Here is a 16,016-nt window from a genome sequence, read left to right on the forward strand (position 1 = left end):
TTGCTTACAAATTATGTAGCATCATCTCCTAATTAAATATAAATAACTAAATTGATGCAAAAAGAGTGTATGCGACTGTGTGAACACAATTTTCCCCCTTATTACTCGCTATTTTGTACTCTACAGACTACATAAAATGCAAAAGAGGAACTCCATGAACTCTTGAACAATCAAATGAAATCCACTCAACGCCTAATAAATAATGAGAAGAGTGTACATGATAAAGAGGGTTACCCATGGAGAACAAGAGGAGAATACCGGTCAACACATTGAACCACTCTTTATCCACGTGATGAGAATCAGTGGGGTTGATGGTTGATCTCGTTGCTCTCGTCGCAGAGGAAGAAGACCGGACACATGGCAAGGGTTGATGGCTCACGTCGCTTGAGATCGAAATCGCTCACGAGTACTTGAGATCGAAGATAATCGGTGGAGGGAGAAGGGTCACCCGAGATGAGGGAGCCAGATGAGCGGTGCCGGCGGAGGGAGGAGGGTCACGATCAATCGAGATGGAGAAAGGTAGGGTTCATAATCTTTCTCTTTTTCATCGTGAAGTTCTAATGAGAGTGAGTGTGCTGTTAGGGATTTGATTTGGGATTTTTCTTGTTTTATTACTTTTAAATTTTTTAATGAAAAATTGGCAGAAGGAATTTTTTTCTGTCAAAAAAAGATGTAAATTTTTATTCCACGGTTATATTAATGATATGAGGTTTCCACGGTTGCTAAAGCGTAGCTATAAATCGTCCACAATTACTGAACCGTGGAATGAAATGTAGATGCCACGGTTTTCATCACCTATGGTCATCTAGCGTCCACACTTATCGAACCGTGGCATATATTATACTTAGGCCACGGTTTTTTCTCCGTTGAAGAATTAAGCGTGGTCTAAAGTGAAAAATGTTGTAGTGGGATTTCTGTGTGTGTATGTTGGTTAGGTTATTGGAGCTGCCAGAACTGCAGGGGATTATCCATAAATACCTTCATTCAGAAGTCTTTCAAGTTTGATTTCACATACCCTGAGTTGAAGTTCAGTTCTTGTTTATAAGAAAATGTAACAAGGCTTGAACTCTAGGATAAAAATTAAAAAATAACATACCAAGTACTGATTATAAAAAATTGAGGTTGTTAGGTGAAGTCACTTATGATTGTGTAGGAATTGTTTTAAACTTGTTTAAGATATAAGATGAAAGCAATTTGTTGTGTTGGTCTTTAACAGTTTGAAATTGTAAAGATACTAAGATAGATGTGAAATGATTTCTGTTTCTGTTGTCCCTATTCTATTGTGAATTGATTACTTTTTGATCCATATATTTAAACTGCTGTTATATCTCAAGCATAACAATCATTAATGCTTTTTTCTTCAACACTGCTTTGGTGTTATACTACACTGCAGGCTTGCAGCTGTGAGGAAGATGGTTTATTTGGGTTTGATACACATAGTGATGGTGATGGACAAAAGTATGCACTTCTCTCTCTTTTTTATTTATTTATTTAGGAGCTATTTTCTTCATCTAAGTTATGTGCTAAGCATCTAGTTCCACTCATGTAGGCATCTGGTCACTCATATAGGTATCAACATCAAGCAGACATGAATGCTGCGCCGAAAGTGAATGTCATTCTTAGTCCTGCAGGCCTTCCTTTGCGCCCGGTAATGATTGTCTATGAACTTCAATTGTTTTGTTTGTAAAATAAATAACATGAGATATCTGTGGAGATAGGAAAGTTGTAATCAGGATAATTAGTTTCTGTGATGATTCAGTGTTTTTCTTCAGCAGAAATAAACTTTAGAATTATATGATATATTTTCTGGATGACCTATTGACCTTAACCTGCATAACATTGGAACGGTATATTGAAATGTTGGGTTCAGTTATCTTATTCTTTTTGTTACTTAATTGTCAAATATATTTGTCTTGAAGCTTTTACTAAATTTTGATATTATAATGACTGATTTACATGGCATGTATATTACAGAGGAATGATTTTCACCAACATGTGTTGGTCATAGTGGAGAAAAGACTTGAAAATAACTTGTCAAGGTATGTTATATCCAAGACTCCTAGTCCCCAGGATTGTAAGTGAAATAAAACTTTGGCTTGAAGTATGGTTAATGTACGATCATTGTCGAAGTGAGACTTAAGCTTATGTGCAACGTGAAATCACCAAAGACCGCAAGAGGCCCCTATACAGGCCATTGAACCTTTCATAATAAGCCAAAGGGAGTTGATTTTGGTACTGCAATATGCTAAAAACTGTAAGATCAAGTTTTGATCTAATAGTACAACTCTATGTTTTGATGATTACAAGTTAACCTTTTGATATGAACAATTGTGGTACTCTAACGTGTTTTTCTGAGTGTGCTATTTACAGGCTCTGACCTCAACTCAATCTCACACAAATCAGAAGCACTGTGTATAAAGAGTGACCCAAGCAACGCTTTCGCATTCACCATGTTCAGTATGAACAGTGGAAAAGCTTCAGAAGTTCTGAAGCTATACAAACTCTGATGTGGACTCAGTCGCTAGAAGCTCTGAAGATCCAGAAGTTCTGATAACCAAGAAACACTGAAGGTTCAGATGTTCTGATGGTGTAGAAGACTCTGAAGATCCAGAAGCTGAATAGTGGAAACTCTGAAGTCCAGAAGCAAGAAACTCTGAAGGCCATGTTCTTCCCTCTGAGTTCAGAATCAGAAGATACAATGGTCAGAGGATCTGTGCTTTCCCTCTGACTCTGATCAACCGGCTTCACAAGTTCCAATATGAAGTATTCCCCTGATCAGAAGTCTCCTAGGTTAAAAGGTCAAGTCGCTATCCAAGTACAAAAGCAAGTGTACCTTCCTGACGACCTACCTAACGTTCTCAGCCACAGCAGAAGCTGGATTTTCCAGAACTGCCCTCCAACGGTAGCATTTCCCATGCAACGCTCAACCCTAATCCTTGGAGTATATATAAAGGCTGAAGATTGAAAGAAGCGGCGAAGAAACTAAGTAGAAGCAAGACACACGCGCAAGACATATTCAAAATATTCTAAGCTTTCTTTCATCTTGAAATTCATTGTGTTTACTATAAGCTTTTTAGAAGCACTTTCTTTGTAAACAAGAACTTCATATACAGTTGTATAGTTTGCCTTTAGGAGATCAAGGTTGATCGGATCCTAGAGAAGACTAAGAGAGTGAATCTTAGTGTGAGCTAAGTCAGTGTAATTGTTAGTCACTTGTAGGTTTCAAGTGCAGTTGTAACTCTTACCTGATTAGTGGATTGCCTTCATTCTAAGAAGGAAGAAATCACCTTAACGGGTGGACTGGAGTAGCTTGAGTGATTTATCAAGTGAACCAGGATAAAATCCTTGTGTGCTTTTCTATCTCTTATCTTTTGCACTTAAGTTCTCGAAAGATTTGCCAAAATCTTTAAGGTGGAAGTCTTGTACTGAAAACGTTATTCAAACCCCCCCCCTTTCTACCGTTTTTCATACCTTCAATTGGTATCAGAGCGCAAGTTCTGATTACCACACCTAACAGTGTTCAGTGATCCGGGCCGGTGTGAAAAACAATGGCTGCCACCACCAGTGAAACTCAAAGAGATGGTTACAACGCAAAGCCTCCTATGTTCGATGGTCAAAGGTTCGAATATTGGAAAGATAGACTGGAAAGTTTCTTTCTGGGTTTCGATGCAGATCTCTGGGATATTATTGTGGATGGCTATGAGCGTCCAGTTGATGCAGATGGCAAGAAGATCCCAAGGTCAGAGATGACTGCAGAACAAAAGAAGCTGTACTCACAACATCACAAAGCAAGAGCAATTCTTCTAAGTGCTATTTCCTATGAGGAGTACCAGAAGATTACCGATCGTGAGTTTGCTAAAGGCATTTTTGATTCTCTGAAGATGTCTCATGAAGGAAACAAGAAAGTCAAAGAATCAAAGGCATTGTCTTTGATCCAAAAGTATGAATCCTTCATCATGGAGCCAAATGAGTCCATTGAAGAAATGTTCTCCAGATTTCAATTGCTTGTAGCTGGCATACGACCTCTCAACAAGAGCTAGACAACAAAAGATCATGTCATAAGGGTCATCAGGTGTCTTCCTGAAAGTTGGATGCCTTTGGTGACTTCAATAGAGCTCACGAGAGACGTTGAGAATATGAGTTTAGAAGAACTCATCAGCATTTTGAAATGCCATGAGCTGAAACGCTCAGAGATACAAGATCTGAGGAAAAAGTCCATAGCCTTGAAATCCAAATCTGAAAAGGCTAAGGTTGAGAAGTCAAAGGCTCTTCAAGCTGAAGAAGAAGAATCTGAAGAAGCATCAGAAGATTCTGATGAAGATGAGCTGACTCTGATCTCCAAGAGACTCAACCGCATCTGGAAGCACAGGCAGAGCAAGTTCAAAGGCTCTGGAAAGGCAAAAGGCAAGTATGAGTCCTCAGGCCAGAAGAAGTCTTCAATCAAGGAAGTCACATGTTTTGAGTGCAAAGAATCTGGACACTACAAAAGTGATTGTCCAAAGTTGAAGAAAGACAAGAAGCCAAAGAAGCACTTCAAGACCAAGAAGAGTCTGATGGTGACATTCGATGAATCAGAGTCAGAGGATGTTGACTCTGATGGTGAAGTCCAAGGACTCATGGCCATTGTCAAAGACAAAGGAGCAGAGTCAAAGGAAGCTGTTGACTCTGACTCAGAATCAGAAGGAGATCCTAACTCAGACGATGAAAATGAGGTATTCGCTTCCTTCTCTACCTCTGAACTGAAACATGCTTTGTCTGATATCATGGATAAGTATAACTCTTTATTGTCTAAGCATAAAAAGTTGAAAAAGAACTTATCTGCTGTCTCTAAGACTCCTTCTGAACATGAGAAAATTATTTCTGATTTGAAAAATGAAAATCATGCTTTGGTAAATTCTAACTCTGTGCTTAAGAACCAGATTGCTAAGTTAGAAGAAATTGTTGCCTGTGATGCCTCTGATTGTAGAAATGAATCTAAGTATGAAAAGTCTTTTCAAAGATTCCTAGCTAAAAGCGTGGATAGAAGCTTAATGGCTTCAATGATCTATGGCGTAAGCAGAAATGGAATGCATGGCATTGGCTATTCTAAACCAATTAGAAATGAGCCTTCTGTGTCTAAAGCCAAATCCTTGTATGAATGCTTTGTTCCCTCTGGTACCATATTGCCTGATCCTGTACCTGCTAAAGTTGCTAAACATCCTCTTAAAAAGGGATCTTTCTCTATGACTAAATATCATGCAAATATTCCTTTAAAATATTATGTTGAGACACCCAAGGTGATCAGAACCTCTGGGGTAACTAACAAAAGAGGACCCAGAAAGTGGGTACCTAAGGACAAGATCATCTATGTTGCAGATATCCTTGATAGCTCCACTGAAACACCAATCATGGTATCTGGACAGTGGATGCTCGCGTCACATGACGGGAGAAAAGTGTATGTTCCGAGAGCTGAAACTTAAGCCTGGAGGCGAAGTTGGCTTCGGAGGAAATGAAAAGGGTAAAATTGTTGGTACTGGTACTATTTGTGTAGATAGTAGTCCATGCATTGATAATGTTTTATTGGTAGACGGCTTAACACATAACTTATTGTCTATAAGTCAATTAGCTGACAAGGGTTATGATGTTATATTCAATCAAAAGTCCTGCCGGGCTGTAAGTCAGATCGATGGCTCTGTTCTGTTTAACAGCAAGAGGAAGAACAACATTTATAAGATCAGATTATCTGAGTTGGAGGCTCAGAATGTGAAGTGCCTTCTGTCTGTTAATGAAGAGCAGTGGGTATGGCATAGACGGTTAGGGCATGCCAGTATGAGAAAGATTTCTCAGCTGAGCAAGCTAAACCTTGTCAGGGGCTTACCCAATCTGAAGTTCGCTTCAGACGCTCTTTGTGAAGCATGTCAGAAAGGCAAATTCACAAAAGTCCCTTTCAAGGCAAAGAATGTTGTCTCAACCTCAAGGCCGTTGGAACTTCTGCATATCGACCTTTTTGGACCAGTGAAAACTGAGTCTATAGGTGGCAAGAGATATGGGATGGTTATCGTTGATGACTATAGCCGCTGGACATGGGTAAAGTTTCTAACCCGCAAGGATGAGTCTCATGCTGTGTTCTCTACCTTCATTGCTCAAGTGCAAAACGAGAAGGCTTGTAGGATTGTGCGTGTCAGAAGTGACCATGGTGGAGAGTTTGAGAATGACAAGTTTGAGAGTCTGTTTGATTCCTATGGAATTGCACATGATTTCTCTTGTCCCAGAACTCCTCAACAAAATGGTGTTGTTGAGAGGAAGAACAGAACTCTTCAGGAGATGGCTAGAACCATGCTCCAAGAAACTGGCATGGCTAAGCACTTTTGGGCAGAGGCAGTAAATACAGCATGTTACATTCAGAACAGAATCTCTGTGAGACCAATTCTGAATAAGACTCCTTATGAATTGTGGAAGAACATAAAACCCAACATTTCTTATTTTCATCCTTTTGGCTGTGTTTGTTATGTTCTCAATACTAAGGATAGATTGCATAAATTTGATGCTAAGTCTTCTAAGTGTCTATTACTTGGTTATTCTGATAGATCTAAAGGTTTTAGATTTTATAATACTGATGCTAAGACTATTGAAGAATCTATTCATGTCAGATTTGATGATAAGCTTGACTCTGACCAGTCAAAGCTAGTTGAAAAGTTTGCAGATTTAAGCATTAATGTTTCTGACAAAGGCAAAGCTCCAGAGGAAGTTGAGCCAGAGGAAGATGAACCAGAGGAAGAAGCTGGTCCCTCTAACTCACAAACTCTGAAGAAGAGCAGAATCACTGCAGCTCACCCTAAGGAATTGATTCTGGGCAACAAAGATGAACCAGTCAGAACCAGATCTGCCTTCAGACCCTCTGAGGAGACCTTGCTGAGTCTGAAAGGATTGGTGTCCTTAATTGAACCCAAGTCCATAGATGAAGCTCTTCAGGACAAGGATTGGATTCTGGCCATGGAAGAAGAACTGAATCAATTCTCCAAGAACGATGTTTGGAGCTTAGTGAAGAAGCCTGAGAGTGTCCATGTTATTGGAACGAAATGGGTATTCAGAAACAAGCTAAATGAGAAAGGAGAAGTAGTCAGAAACAAGGCAAGGCTAGTTGCTCAAGGCTACAGCCAGCAGGAAGGAATAGACTACACTGAAACATTTGCTCCGGTAGCAAGACTGGAGGCAATTAGACTGTTGATCTCCTTCTCAGTAAATCACAACATAGTTCTACATCAGATGGACGTAAAGAGTGCCTTCCTAAATGGTTATATCTCAGAGGAAGTCTATGTTCATCAACCCCCAGGTTTTGAAGATGAAAAGAAACCAGACCATGTGTTCAAATTGAAGAAATCACTCTACGGTCTGAAGCAAGCTCCCAGAGCATGGTATGAGAGACTTAGCTCATTCCTTCTGGAGAATGAGTTTGTAAGGGGTAAAGTAGATACAACTCTTTTTTGCAAGACTTATAAAGATGATATCTTAATTGTGCAAATTTATGTTGATGATATTATATTTGGTTCTGCTAATCAATCTCTATGCAAAGAATTTTCTGAGATGATGCAGGCTGAATTTGAGATGAGTATGATGGGAGAATTAAAGTACTTTCTGGGAATACAAGTTGATCAAACACCAGAAGGAACATATATCCATCAGAGCAAGTACACTAAAGAACTTCTGAAGAAGTTCAATATGCTGGAATCTACAGTGGCCAAGACTCCAATGCATCCTACATGCATTTTGGAGAAAGAAGATAAAAGTGGTAAAGTATGTCAGAAGCTCTATCGTGGAATGATAGGTTCACTTCTATACTTAACTGCATCTAGGCCAGACATATTATTTAGTGTTCACTTATGTGCTCGTTTCCAATCAGATCCAAGGGAAACCCACTTAACTGCTGTTAAGAGGATCCTAAGGTATCTGAAAGGCACCACTAACCTTGGCTTGATGTATAAGAAAACATCAGAGTATAAGCTTTCAGGTTATTGTGATGCTGATTATGCTGGAGATAGAACAGAGAGAAAAAGTACTTCTGGAAATTGTCAATTTCTGGGAAGCAATCTAGTCTCATGGGCAAGCAAGAGGCAATCAACCATTGCACTATCAACTGCAGAGGCAGAATATATCTCAGCAGCAATATGCAGCACTCAGATGCTCTGGATGAAACATCAGCTGGAGGATTATCATATCCTTGAGAGCAATATCCCAATTTATTGTGATAACACTGCTGCAATCTCGTTGAGCAAGAATCCTATCTTGCATTCAAGGGCAAAGCACATTGAGGTAAAGTATCACTTCATTAGAGATTATGTGCAGAAGGGCGTACTTCTTCTGAAGTTTGTTGATACTGACCATCAATGGGCAGATATCTTTACAAAGCCCTTAGCAGATGATAGATTTAATTTTATTCTGAAAAATCTAAACATGGACTTTTGTCCAGAGTGAAGATGGATAAGAACCTCTGACTATGATACTTCTTGATCAGAAGATGTCTAGTCCAGAAGGTAACTCAATCAGAGTGTGTGTGCCCACTGGTACTGACTCTGAAGCTGAGACAACAACACGTGTGTCAGAATTTCTGATGCATAATTCCTTGTGCCTGTGTGACAGTCTGTTATGATTGTGTGTAGATATGCTTATCTCCTGTGTGTGATTGTGTATTTTACTGTTACTATCTATCTTTAATTTTCAACCGTTGATCTTAAAGTGCTTTTTGAATCAACAACGGTTATTTGATAAAACCCACTATACACACACGTTCTCGTTCACTTCCGGTTTTCACTCTCGCACTCTCTGCTTTTCAAAACCGCCTCTTTCTTGATTTCTCTCTCGATCTCTCTTCATCCTTCAAACTTCATCTTCTACCTCAAACCTTCAACCTCTTCAAAATGGTGAGACAAACCAGAGGATCTACTGCAGATACACCTCAGTTCCCTCACATGGAAGTTGGTTTGGCAACGGGTCAAAGGGGCTCTGAGAACCCGACACAAGAACAAGTTCAAGTTCAAGAGCAGATTGTTCCTATTGCAGAACGGGGCTGTGCCGTTCACTGCGTATTTGCTCCTGAGGAACTCCAAGTCCTGGCAGAATGGAGATTCAACCTCGATAACTTGGCTGCAAATGGGTATGATCTTCGTCCTGAAGTTCAAGCTCAAGGTTGGGGAAACTATTTCAATCGACTTCGAGGACCGGTGTATGAGAAATTGGTAAAGGAATTCTGGAAGCACGCAGACTGCGATGACACTCAGGTGGTCTCTCACATTCTTGGCAGGAAGATCATTATCACTGAGAAGTCATTCGTGAATCTGCTAGGAGCAGAAACTGCTTATGGGTATCGGTTCCAACTGACGGAATCCAAGCTGAAACCCATCACCAAAGACAAAGTCAACAAGGCCCTGTACACCACCTTCAAACCGGGCAAGACGAGTTACAAGGTGATGGATCTTCACCCCAAACTCAGAATCTGGCACAAGATCCTGCTCAACTGCATCAATCAGAGACCGAAGGGCAGTTCCCCAGATTACATCAACTTCAACCAGAAGGCGATGCTGTTCTTCATCCAAGATCAGGAGAAGATCTGCCTTCCCTACTTCCTGTTCTCCTACTTGAAGGAATGCATCCGGAAGTCTCGCACCACCGCCTCCATCAAGTCTGCAATCAAATACATCCCTTTTGGGAGGCTGCTCTCAGACTTTCTCATTGAAAGCCACTTGGTGCAAGATTTGATCGATGCTGGTTGCACAGAGGATTTGAGCACAATTGTCAGTGATGTCTTCACTGCAAACTCCTTGAAGAAGATGGGCTTAATCCAGAAGAAGATTGCTCCTGCTCATGAAGACTCATCTTCTGAGATCAGAGGAAGAAGAATGCCTCTGAATGACTACCCTCTGTGGACTCAAGCAGACCATCCTGAAGCCATCAGATGCTATGTTGAAGACCTCATGGCTCAAGGATTCGAGATTGACCTTGATGATTTCATCAGCAGACTATCGCTAGCTCCAGAGTTTCCTTCTCCTCCAAAGAAGAAAGCTCAGAGGAAGATGGTTCTGGAAGAATCCTCTGAAGAATCTGATGTCCCTCTGGTCAAGAAGACGAAGAGAAAGCCTGATGATGGTGATGATGATGATAGTGAGGATGGTCCTCCAAAGAAGAAGCAGAAGAAGGTCAGAATCGTGGTGAAGCCTACTCGGGTGGAACCAGCTGCTGAAGTGGTCAGAAGGACTGAACCTCCTGCCAGAGTGACTCGATCATCAGCACATACAAGTAAGCCTGCACTTGCTTCTGATGATGATTTGAATTTATTTGATGCACTCCCTATTTCTGCTTTGCTCCAACACTCCTCAAATCCCCTCACTCCTATTCCTGAATCCCAGCCAGCCGAACAAACCACCTCTCCACCACATTCCCCAAGATCTTCCTTCTTTCAACCTTCTCCTACTGAAGCACCTCTCTGGAATTTGCTTCAGAACCCAACCTCACGGTCAGAAGATCCAACCTCTCTCCTTACCATTCCATACGACCCATTATCTTCTGAACCAATCGTCCAAGACCAACCTGAGCCCAACCAAACAGAACCACAACCCAGAACGTCTGATCACTCTGCTCCCAGAGCATCAGCACGTCCTGCTGTCAGAACCACGGATACAGACTCTTCAACCGCCTTCACACCTGTATCCTTCCCAACCAATGTTATTGACTCTCCTCCCTCCAATACCTCTGAATCAATTAGAAAATTCATGGAGGTTAGAAAAGAAAAGGTATCTGCCTTGGAAGAGTATTACCTTACCTGTCCAAGCCCTAGGAGATATCCTGGCCCTAGACCTGAACGTCTAGTTGACCCAGATGAACCTATCTTGGCCAATCCTATCCAAGAGGCAGACCCCTTAGTTCAACAAGCTCACCCTGTCCCTGACCAACAAGAGCCCATTCAACCAGACCATGAACCTGAACAATCAGTGTCTAACCAATCCTCGGTTAGATCACCTCACCCTCTGGTTGAAACTTCAGACCCTCACCTTGGAACCTCTGAACCCAATGCTCCCATGATTAACATTGGTTCTCCACAAGGTGCCTCTGAAGCCCATAGCAGCAATCACCCAGCCTCTTCTGAACCCAACCTCTCCATAATTCCCTATACTCACCTTCAACCCACATCTCTCTCTGAGTGCATCAATATCTTCTATCATGAAGCCTCTTTGAGGCTCCGCAATGTGCACGGTCAGACTGATCTCAGTGAGAATGCTGAAAATGTGGCTGATGAGTGGAACAATCTGAGCACTTGGCTAGTGGCTCAAGTTCCAATTATGATGCAGCTCCTGCATGCAGAGGGCAGTCAGAGCATTGAGGCTGCAAAGCAAAGGCTTGCTAGGAGGGTGGCTCTTCACGAACTCGAACAGAGAAATAAGCTTCTTGAAGCTATTGAAGAAGCCCAGAGAAAGAAAGAACAAGCAGACGAAGCTGCACGTGAAGCAGCAGCTCAGGCTGAACAAGCCAGACTTGAGGCAGAGCGTCTTGAAGCTGAGGCTGAGGCAGAGCGACTTGCACCAGTTGTGTTTACTCCTGCTGCTTCTGTTTCCATTCCAGAACCTCAAGCTGCTCAGAATGTTCCTTCCAGCTCTACTCAGACAAGCTCATTCAGACTCGACATCATGGAACAACGTCTTGACACTCATGAATCCATGCTGATTGAGATGAAGCAAATGATGATGGAACTTCTGAGACGCACTGACAAACCTTAGTTTTTAGGATCTCTTCTTTTTCTTCTTTTTCGTTAACTTTGTTTTCCTTTTGTTAAACTCTGTTTCTTTTTTATTTCTTTATTCTCTTTTGTTCGTTTGTGATTATATATGCATATATATCTATATACTTATGTCACATATGTTTGCAAAAGTCTTTTTTATTCATTGTTCTATGTTTACATCATATTTCTTTACATCATATAATCTAGAATGAAGGATCCCTCCTCATTCTTCTGCACTCCTGGCGCTGCTCTGACCTATCCTTCTCCAGACGCTCCAGTACATGCTGGCTGTTGTTGAGTCTGACCTTTAGCTCATCTTTCTCCAGAATCTCTTCTGAAGTCCTGAGCTTCTTTTCCAAGATTTCTTTTTCTTCCAGCAGCTTGAGTTCAAGCCGGCTGAGTTCTTGCACCTCCTCCACGAAGGCAAGAAATTCCTTCAGGTCTCTCTCCAACTCTGGACGCAGGTCCTCTTCCAGCAGTGTCCGTGTCAGCTCCGCGATGGTAGTTGCACCCTCTGGATGCCTGATGTTCAGGAACAAGTCCTCTTCAAAGGCCTTCTTCCTCAGCTCTTCTAGTGCTACGTTGTATGATGCCATTTTTTTTCTTACTGAAAATTATTCGAGGTGTGAAGCTTACCTTTCTCTCCAACGCTTTTTATAGGCTTCACTTTCTCTCTGAAAGTTAATGCTATTACAGTTTCTCGAGGTTAAGTTCTTGGTAACTGACCCTTCTATTTACTCACTTGACCGGTGGTAAACGTTCATCCCTTGCATTAACTCTTCTATTTATTTTCGCCTAACTCTGATTCTTACATCGTTTTCATTTTCTTTAAACCTAGACCTTCTCTAAGGGGGAGTACCTTGTACTTCAAGCTAAGTTTTTCACACCCCAAGCTTTTTGCTTATGACAAAAAGGGGGAGTAAACCCAGTTTTTGATGTGTAAGATGTGTTAGTGTGATTTATTTTTCTTTTGGAGAATTTAAGAGTTCCACCTTCATGACCATAGATGTGTCACTGGGCAAATACAAGGAATACATTTCACTTCTTCTGAAGTGATTCTAAGTTGACTCTGATACCCAAGACTCTGATACCTTGTCCCTGACTCTGATCACTTATGCGCTCTGATTATTCGTTCTTCATCTATGTCATAAGTTTTTCACTCTGAACTCTTACATCATTTAGCTCAGAATCTAGACTTTACTAACGTTTTCATCAAGTATTAGATTCAGGGGGAGCTAAGCTCAGAATCAAGCAGTGACTTGAATTCAGAATGAGCAAGATAAACTATTCACATCAGGATAAGTATTATTCTATATCTCTAAACTCTGAGTGAATTCAGTTTAATGTTTAAGAATTGTTCATCAAAAATCTTAGTTTTGTCATCATCAAAAAGGGGGAGATTGTAAGATCAAGTTTTGATCTAGTAGTACAACTCTATGTTTTGATGATTACAAGTTAACCTTTTGATATGAACAATTGTGGTACTCTAACGTGTTTTTCTGAGTGTGCTATTTACAGGCTCTGACCTCAACTCAATCTCACACAAATCAGAAGCATTGTGTATAAAGAGTGACCCAAGCAACGCTTTCGCATTCACCATGTTCAGTATGAACAGTGGAAAAGCTTCAGAAGTTCTGAAGCTATACAAACTCTGATGTGGACTCAGTCGCTAGAAGCTCTGAAGATCCAGAAGTTCTGATAACCAAGAAACACTGAAGGTTCAGATGTTCTGATGGTGTAGAAGACTCTGAAGATCCAGAAGCTGAATAGTGGAAACTCTGAAGTCCAGAAGCAAGAAACTCTGAAGGCCATGTTCTTCCCTCTGAGTTCAGAATCAGAAGATACAATGGTCAGAGGATCTGTGCTTTCCCTCTGACTCTGATCAACCGGCTTCACAAGTTCCAATATGAAGTATTCCCCTGATCAGAAGTCTCCTAGGTTAAAAGGTCAAGTCGCTATCCAAGTACAAAAGCAAGTGTACCTTCCTGACGACCTACCTAACGTTCTCAGCCACAGCAGAAGCTGGATTTTCCAGAACTGCCCTCCAACGGTAGCATTTCCCATGCAACGCTCAACCCTAATCCTTGGAGTATATATAAAGGCTGAAGATTGAAAGAAGCGGCGAAGAAACTAAGTAGAAGCAAGACACACGCGCAAGACATATTCAAAATATTCTAAGCTTTCTTTCATCTTGAAATTCATTGTGTTTACTATAAGCTTTTTAGAAGCACTTTCTTTGTAAACAAGAACTTCATATACAGTTGTATAGTTTGCCTTTAGGAGATCAAGGTTGATCGGATCCTAGAGAAGACTAAGAGAGTGAATCTTAGTGTGAGCTAAGTCAGTGTAATTGTTAGTCACTTGTAGGTTTCAAGTGCAGTTGTAACTCTTACCTGATTAGTGGATTGCCTTCATTCTAAGAAGGAAGAAATCACCTTAACGGGTGGACTGGAGTAGCTTGAGTGATTTATCAAGTGAACCAGGATAAAATCCTTGTGTGCTTTTCTATCTCTTATCTTTTGCACTTAAGTTCTCGAAAGATTTGCCAAAATCTTTAAGGTGGAAGTCTTGTACTGAAAACGTTATTCAAACCCCCCCCCCCTTTCTACCGTTTTTCATACCTTCAAAAACTAGCTAAGTTATGCAGTTAGTTATAAATTTGCACATGATATAAGCACACTTCAGCTTTCAGGGGCTTCTGTATTTGATATTTTTCAAGTTGATTAAGGTCTTTGTACCTCTAAGTGAACATTGTCCTTGACTGAGATGATTTTACTGGTTGAGTTCATATATTTCTTAAGTGTATATATTTAACTGCCAGGAGATGCCACTATATATTCTTTTGCTAGGTGATATTATCCTCTTTGAGCCTTTGTTAAAGTTTCTCAACTGTTTTGCTTCTGTCAGGGATTTGTACAATGAGTGGACTATTGAGTTGAAGGGAATGGCTGATCGTATTATCAGTATGCGCCAACAACTTTTTGATGCTTTACGTTCCAGAGGTCTGCCTCTACTGAATTTCCTTTGCAATTTATTCTGCTTGTATTTGTCTGTATGGTCCTGTTTCACTATTGTTTCACCAATATACCAGACTTTTTTGTTTACTCATTCTTTACTTCTGAAAAAATGAAGACTAGTTAGGATGTTTAGAAAACCTCTTTAAATGGTTAATAAGTAAATTCAACAATTAAATGAGGTTAAAAATGTCCCTAGAATAAACTCTAGTAGCCAAGGGAGGTTTAAAACTGTAAATAATCTCTTGCAATTAAGGGAGGTTGAAAACTCCCGTTAAAAAAAGCTTGCGGATAAGGGAGGTTTAAAACCGCCGCTAAAAACCGCCGCTAAATCTTGTGCAGGTACCAGGGTTTGCTAAAAGACGCCGCTAATAATTTGTGGGGAGTGTAACTTCGGGATTTTTCAAAACCCCGCTAAGTAACTCGCGGGGGTTGAAAACCCCCACTAAGTGCAAAGAAAAACCCCACTAAATAACGTTTTTTTTTGTAGTGGTATACTATTAAATTAGTCAACGACAATGTTTTTATTTTGGTACATGGTTTTTGATGAATTCATGAGAAAACATTAATTAAGTAATAAAATTATAATGGGGCAAGTTTTTAAATTGAGAATTTATTCAATGATATTTTATCTAATTAAATATGTAAATTATATTCAAATGATAAATATTCAAAGAAATTAAAGAAAAAACCTTAATCATTAATTATAACTTGAAAATTATTTATAAATATATACTAATAAAATAATAAAATAATTATATTACTCAAGTTAAATATTTTAGGTCAATTTAAAATTATTAGTTACTAAAGAAAGACATACTAGAATCTGTGTTTGGTGCCCCCCCACCCTCCTCCAAATACCCTTAAATTCAACGTTGACGGATCTGTACGGGGATCGCCCGGGGTTGGTGGAATCAGGGGTGTCTTGAGAAACTCAGCTGGAGAATTTTTGGGCTTTTTCTCGATGGCTACAGGGGTATTATGGGCTCATCAAGCAGAAGTAAAGGCCATCTTTCGTGCCTTATCCTTCTGTAAGGATTTTTCCTTTTCGCATGTCTTCATCGAGAGTGACTCGACCCTGGCGGTGGGATGGGTGAATTGTAAGAACAACAGACCTTGGGCTCTCCTAAATGATCTCAATTCGATTGATAGGCTCATGGGGGAAATTGACTGCTTAGGAGTTGCTCACATCTTTAGAGAATCCAATTCAGAGGCGGATTATTTGGCTAAAATGGGGTGTGACAGGGAGAGTCCAC

At 40.4% G+C, this 16,016-nt stretch overlaps 1 protein-coding gene across 1 annotated transcript; it reads left to right on the top strand.

The window, feature by feature from the left end:
- Positions 1 to 1,163: 1,163 nt before the first annotated feature.
- Positions 1,164 to 15,330, top strand: LOC130723093 (uncharacterized). Its single transcript, XM_057574024.1, has 4 exons — positions 1,164 to 1,458; positions 1,550 to 1,648; positions 1,975 to 2,039; positions 14,654 to 15,330. The coding sequence occupies exons 2-4, from the start codon at positions 1,589 to 1,591 to the stop codon at positions 14,874 to 14,876; spliced, it is 348 nt and encodes a 115-aa protein (XP_057430007.1). The 5' UTR covers positions 1,164 to 1,458; positions 1,550 to 1,588; the 3' UTR covers positions 14,877 to 15,330.
- The last annotated feature ends 686 nt before the right edge of the window (positions 15,331 to 16,016 follow it).

The sequence above is a fragment of the Lotus japonicus genome, chromosome 6, assembly GCF_012489685.1.
Source record: "Lotus japonicus ecotype B-129 chromosome 6, LjGifu_v1.2".
NCBI classification, from domain to species: Eukaryota; Viridiplantae; Streptophyta; class Magnoliopsida; order Fabales; family Fabaceae; genus Lotus; species Lotus japonicus.

Bases quoted from the DNA above. Each gene is read 5' to 3' on its own strand.
- LOC130723093 (XM_057574024.1), top strand. From the start codon at position 1,589: ATGAATGCTGCGCCGAAAGTGAATGTCATTCTTAGTCCTGCAGGCCTT. The intron at 1,649-1,974 runs GTAATGATTGTC...TGTATATTACAG, and splicing joins CAGGCCTTCCTTTGCGCCCG to AGGAATGATTTTCACCAACA. The intron at 2,040-14,653 runs GTATGTTATATC...TGCTTCTGTCAG, and splicing joins CTTGAAAATAACTTGTCAAG to GGATTTGTACAATGAGTGGA.